The sequence below is a fragment of the Pteropus alecto genome, unplaced genomic scaffold, assembly GCF_000325575.1.
Source record: "Pteropus alecto unplaced genomic scaffold, ASM32557v1 scaffold45, whole genome shotgun sequence".
NCBI lineage: Eukaryota > Metazoa > Chordata > Mammalia > Chiroptera > Pteropodidae > Pteropus > Pteropus alecto.
The window spans coordinates 19,693,558-19,700,283 of NW_006442491.1; the positions used below are offsets into that span (position 1 = coordinate 19,693,558).

General features: G+C 44.6%; 1 protein-coding gene across 1 annotated transcript in view; it reads left to right on the forward strand.

The window, feature by feature from the left end:
• Positions 1-6,726, forward strand: part of DNMT3B (DNA methyltransferase 3 beta) — a 37,588-nt gene that overhangs the window by 17,292 nt on the left and 13,570 nt on the right. The window contains exons 6-9 of the mRNA XM_006921713.2: positions 464-689; positions 1,691-1,839; positions 3,832-3,939; positions 4,874-5,018. Of these exons, the coding sequence (XP_006921775.1) occupies positions 464-689; positions 1,691-1,839; positions 3,832-3,939; positions 4,874-5,018 (628 nt within the window). The remainder of the gene's footprint in view (positions 1-463; positions 690-1,690; positions 1,840-3,831; positions 3,940-4,873; positions 5,019-6,726) is intronic.

Genomic DNA, 6,726 nt, shown 5'->3' on the forward strand with positions numbered 1-6,726 from the left:
AATGCAAGAATTACCTGTCAATTGAGTTCTTGCCCCTCGGAAATAAGATTGAAACCTCTCTGACTTCCAGAACTGTCTTGTCTTCCTAGTATCTCCATTGATTGTCTTGAGGCAGCCCCAGGGGTTACGGCAACTGTCCACTGCTGTGCAAGGTTGGGCGCGCAGTAAGCACTTAGGAAACCGGTGGTCCTCTCTGATCTTAGCTCTCTGAGCCTCTCGGCATCACTCATCATTATGCCTTTGTCCTCGACTGTCTCTGCTTTGATGCAGGTGGCTTTCTCCCACTGCTTAAGGCATACTTGGTCCCAGAAAGCCATCCTTGGTGGTCTCTTTACTCCTTAGCTTACATCTTCTACTTTTTGCTTGCCTGGGAAGCAATGGTGGTCGGGGGGAGGGTGCCACTGGTCTCTGGTCATCCACCTGGTTTGCTGTGGCCTAAACTATTGTGTCCTTCTGTTCACAGTCCCTGAGGCGGCGGGCAACATCATCAGCAAGTACGCCATGGCCATCCCCTGGCAGCCCCTACCTCACTATCGACCTCACAGATGACAGCGTGGTACCCCAGAGCAGCAGTACCCCTTACACCCACCTGGCCCAGGATAGCCAGCAGGAGAGCTTGGACTCCTCACAGGTGGATGCAGAGGGCAGAGACACAGACGGCACCGAGTATCAGGTACCACTAGGAAGGGTGTACTGTTCTCTAAACAGTACATGAAATTAGCTTAATAAATGAAAGGCTAAATAGGGAAAAGCAAACTTACCCAGAGGGGACTGTTAACTACAGTTTCTGTCACTTTAGAGTAATGTTTGAACTCATTCTCCAAGTATATTTCTCATGTGTAACATGATCCTTTACCCTAATTATCTCCCAGACATATAAGTCCAACACCTGATTTTCTGAACATTACAAATTTGTACCTAGAACTATATATACTTTTTATACATAATAAATGATTCTTTTCATCATAGTATACATACAATTGAGGGTTGGCTTTCACTTATTAGAAACTAGAGTTGCCTCAGCTTCATGTCTATAATGTATTCTATTGTATAATTAATCTAATGTTTTGTTCAGTTGAGCTTGTTTTCACTCAAGCATTGCTGCATATGTTTGTAGTACGTACACATATATATATTCTATGTGGTACTTCAGAGCAGATCATACTATAGATATATTTTACTAACTTGATTGTTTTCATGGGCAACTCATTTTATGGCAAGCTTATATGCAAGTGGCCTACATGTTTTTCCATTTTAATGGCTTTATAATAGCCCATCTGATGGTCTGTGATGGGAATATTCAAGTGACTGAATATTCCCATCTGATGGTCTGTGATGGGAATATTCAAGTGACTGAATATTATTTCTTGTGAGTTTTTAGTTGACCTCTTTCATTCTTAGATGTTGGGTTAAATGTTATAGATCTAATATAATAAACCCTATGTTCTTATCAAACAATTCATCCTACCCATCCACAGTCCCTTATTCTCACTTGTAGTTTTTTAAACATAAAACGTTGGAGACAGATGGATCATTTCCCAAGGAGTTCTGCCGGGCACCTGCAGGAAGCCCTGAGAGAGACTCTGAGGCAGTTGCCACTGGCGGGGATGGGGGGTCAGTGGGTGGGCAGGAGTTTTCCTCCACCTGGGTGGTCCGTCTCATTGGGATTCCTTCATGTGGTTTATTTTAAAAAATGGAATAGGCGACCTCGTATGGGGAAAGATCAAGGGCTTTTCCTGGTGGCCTGCTATGGTGGTGTCTTGGAAGGCCACCTCCAAACGCCAGGCTATGTCTGGCATGCGGTGGGTCCAGTGGTTTGGTGATGGCAAATTCTCTGAGGTGAGTCCATGGTAAGGCCAGGCTCTCATGGGCCCAAGGACTGGCAGCATTTTCTGTCCCGTCCTTTTGCAGTTACCTTTTAAGATAATGGCCTGAGACTTGCTTTCTCCAGATGGATGAGGCTGTGTGTGACTCTGTGTCTAGGAGAAAGGACAAAGACTTCCCTTGTTAACCCGTTTAAACAGATACATAGATTCTTCTGGGGCCCAGAGCTCAGTCTACTCTTACAGGAGACAAAGAGCTAAAAAGTCCTCTGGGTCCATGACTGCTTGGACTCTGTTGGTTTTATTTCTCTGGGGAAGAGTCACTAGTATGGATTTTGAGGGGTCAGGAGCAATAACCTGGGCTAGCACTCTCAAAAATGTTTAATGGAGAACTTGAAAGAAACAGGAAGGTGGACTCTGCCTCTGAGCCTCATTAACTGTGGGGAGGTGGGGGGAGAGGTACCTCTGACTGGGCCTACAGATGGGTCTAGAGTCACCTGGTGAGTTATGAAAACATTCTTCGCAGAGTTGTTTATTTCATGGTTTCATTATTTCATATTAATCATTTTAAGTTCATCTTTCTTCATGAGAGTGTCAGGTAAGAGCAGTGTTAGACATGAATTCGGCTGTTTTGGTTCTTATCTCCTGTTTGAAGGCACATTCTGAGATACCAGGTTTTGATTAGAATGGTGCAGGTGATAACTTTTTCCTGTGATGGTCTCATTGAAATGTTCATCCAACCCTCAGCATGCACCGAGGTTAGGCGAGGACACACAGCAAGTTGGGTCAGGATGAAGGCAGAGGTGGGAATGAAGTACCATCGAGTACTTCCGTGGGATTTTGCCTCAAGTTGAGATTCTGATTTTCCCATAAATTGAGCTTCCTTAGGGCCATAAACACATTGAAGTTCCCTAGGGGCAGGAATAATGACTTTGTCTTTCTGTGTGCTGATGCCAGCATTGGCCAGCAGAGGGAGCAGAAGGACAAGCGTCCAGGCTGTGCTCTTCCCTGAAGCACCTAATTGCATGGGATGTGAGCAATGACTTATGCGAAATGAAAAAGCAAGGATTGTTTGTCATTGCTCTGGCCCAGTAAGACATCAAGTGCACTTTGCAACACTAGGTCTGATGCTGATAAGATGCCTTGTGTGGCTGTCAGCATTATGGAGAGTACCGTAGTCTGGGGTCTGGTGCGTAGCTCGCATGTTGCATTGGAGCAGTGTGGCTTTGGAAATGGCACCTGCACGACTGCTGAGCCCCAGTTTCCTCTTACAATGGTGGCTGCACCCCCTTGTGGGAGGTCAGTCTTAAAGGTGCAAAATGGAGTTTAGCATGAGTGTGAGCACCTGCTCTGGAGAATGAAGCATCATATGTGTCTTTCAGTTCTGATCAGCATCCTCGAATACCCAGTTTCATCTCTTCCCACTGGCAGCCCAGTTAGTTAATGCATGGCTTGGAGACTTGGGGTGTGAGACTTGTAGAACATAGATCTTTAGCCGAGTGGAAGGCGGATATCAACAAATCACAATTACTAAAAAGTGCTTATTCTGTGCCAAGTACTGTTCTCTAAACAGTACATGAAATTAGCTTAATAAATGAAAGGCTAAATAGTAAAGTAATCACAACTATTTGTCACCTTCACGAAGGAGGGAAGAACATGTGCCAAATGCCTAATTTTTGGAGCATGCACAACGAATTGCAAGACTGAGCCATAAGGGGCCCACACTGGGGACCACTTGGGTCATTTGCTCTTAAAATATACACAAATACAGGTGCATCTAATTTTACCCATTCAGATCAGCAGTGTGACACCCTCACACTGGGGGTGTCATCCACCATGCTTCTAGCCATAGGGTTTATCAGGAGTCTGTACCATTTCTATTTTCTCCTTTTTTCTTTTCCCTTTTTTTTGAATCTGTGAAATTGATCCCCAGGAATAACCCTGTGAGAAATACAAGGCACCCTAGTCCAGGGTGTAAGTGGATGTTGATGATGTCTTTCTCTTTTAGGTCTCTGCAGATAAGCTGGTGGCTCTGGGATTGTTTAGCCAGCACTTTAACCTGGCGACCTTCAATAAACTGGTCTCTTACAGGAAGGCCATGTACCACGCTCTGGAGGTAACATGGTGGGTGGTGAGGGCCTGGCCCTGACAGCAGGGTTCAAGCAGGAGACATAACAGAAAGCCAGCTCAGGCCACAATGTGGCCAAGGATGGCTCGGAGGGGACAGGGAGACCAGGCAGGAGATGATTGCAAACATGTTGGCCTGATGGGCCAGACTGGGGAGGGAAGGAGGAAGGGATTTGAGACTTCCCAGTGACTTCGAATACTTCCTCAGCTTCTACCTGGTAGTGGTTGGTACTGAGGACTGAATGAGGAAGGAGGAGCACTGCGAAGTGGAGGATGATTTTCACAGCAGCGAATAAGCTTTTCCAAAGCTGCCAAAGCCTCCTTCCTTTAAGTGGTGTGGTTCAGGGCCAAGACTGGGCAGCAGCTGAGGCCAGCTGCCTTCCCCTCTTGTCTGTGAGATCCATCAGGGTCTGTCCTTTTCTCTACCTTCACTCGGAACTGAAAAGATCAATGACCTTTGTCCAGCACTTATGAGCCAGACTCTGTGCTTAATTAGACATGTAAATCCTCATGGTGCTTCTGAAATAGGACTTAACACTTGACACCTTGCCATCTTCTTTAGGGAAATAAAACAAGAAATCTGGAGCTTTTTCAGAGGTCATACTTCTCCTATATTTAAAAGTGGTAGGGCTAATTCTGATTCTCTGCCCTCTGAGAGGGAGCTGACCACTCAAGTTCTCTACAGGGAAGAGGTCATATCTGGTATCTGTATGGAAAGACTTCACTCTTCCCTCATGGCCTCCTGCCTGTCTCCCTGTGCAGGCCCCTCCTCCCTGTCACATACCACAGCTCAGGACAGCTGCCTGGCTATGAAAGGGCCCAGTGTGAAGGGGAATGCAGGCCCCAGCTGGGGGAATCCCTGGGTATGGCCTGGTGAGCACCTACCCCTCCTGTTCATCACAGACTCTCCTTTATCTCGCCAGAAAGCCAGGGTGCGGGCTGGCAAGACCTTCCCCAGCAGTCCCGGAGACTCATTGGAGGACCAGCTGAAGCCCATGTTGGAGTGGGCCCATGGGGGCTTCAAGCCCACCGGGATCGAGGGCCTCAAACCCAACAACAAGCAACCAGGTGGGAAAGGGTCCCTGTGGCAGCACCCACTGCCACTGCTGGTGGGAGCACCCTTGGGAGATGCAGCCACCACTGCTGCCCCATACCCCACCCCAGTTTTCCAGCAACCAGTTGGTTCTGGAGACCCACTCTTTCACCTTGTGAACCCCAGGACTGTGGGAAAACAAACAGCCCAGCCTTTTTTGACTTCTCTAGTCATTTTCCTGCTATAGGTCAAGTACATATAATTTGGGATTGATTCTGTTCTGAAAACTTGAGTAAACAGGAGATCAAGATAGAATCTTAACTAGCATCCTTTTAAAAGGAAAAAAAATAGTTAAGCTCTGCTCATCGGAGAAAACTTGGAAAGTGTTTTAAAACAAAAAATGCCAAAACCATAAGCCACCTCCATTCAGAAAGAGGCATCACCCATCCTAATATTTTGACCAATACCACATTTCCTCCATTGTGAGATACGTGTAGTTTCACATTGAAACATTCTGTTTCTGGAAGTCCAGGATGCCTGAAATCCAGAATTTGTCTTGTAATTCGTACATTTAACATAGTGTTTTGTGTTTTGTTTTATTCCTCCTTCCCCCCAAAAAAGTGGTTAATAAGTCGAAGGTGCATCGTGCAGGCAGTGGGAACTTAGAATCAAGGAAATACGGTATTCCCTTCCCATCCTTTGGCTATGTACAATTTCCTCTGCACTTTCTTTCAGTTTCTTTGCATATACAGTGGTCACTAGAAAAGAAATCTCAACTTGAACTCTCATCCACCCCTTCACTCTCAACCCTCACAAGCCTTCCATCTAGGTTAACCTTGTTGGGTGTGCACATCTTTTCAAGTTTTTCTGTACACTAGTTGGATTCCTGCTTTCTCTTTATCTCTCAGTATTAAATCATATAAGCACTATCAAATGTCATTTTGTCACTAACGGGTCCTTATGATTTTTAATGGCTGCATAATTTTCTTTCCTGGGGGCAGAGTCAAATTTAACCAAGTCTTTTATAGAGTACACTATTGACTGACTAAAAATAAGTGGAATTTATAGAAATATAAACAATAGCCTAAATAATATAATTGTAAAATTTTCTAGTAGCTACATTGAGAAGAATAAAAGAAACAGATGCAAGTAATATTAACCATACATTTAATTTAATCCAGTATTTCCAACATTTAAGCAGTTCCAACAGTCAGTATAAAAATTAAGATATTTTACATTTCCTTTTAGTACTGTTTTTAAAATCTCATTTCACGTATCTTACAACATCTTAATTAGGACACTAAATTTTGATCGAAAATACTTGATCTATATTTTCACAAATGTCTAAGTTCCACATTTTCACATGACCAAGTTCCAAATGAACTAGTTCATTGGATCAATTAGCAGTTTTTAAATTTATATTAAATTAAATGTAAAATGCAGGACCTGAGTCACACAAGTCACATTTTAAGTGCTCAGTGGCTACAAGTGGCTATTGGCTACTGTGTTGGGCATCGTAGACAGATGTTTCAGGGCTGCAGCTGTGGACTAGCCTTTGTTCTGGGTCTAAACACCTAAGGCTGTTTAACACCCTGTAAACATGTTAGACATGCGAGAGATTCTAAGTTATGTCTCATAGTGGGGCCATATGACCCTTAGTGTGGACCCATGTTGTAGCTGGCACCCAGGCATGGCATGGTCCTGTCCCAGGCCCATGTTCTCCCTGTACCTCTATCCACCTAC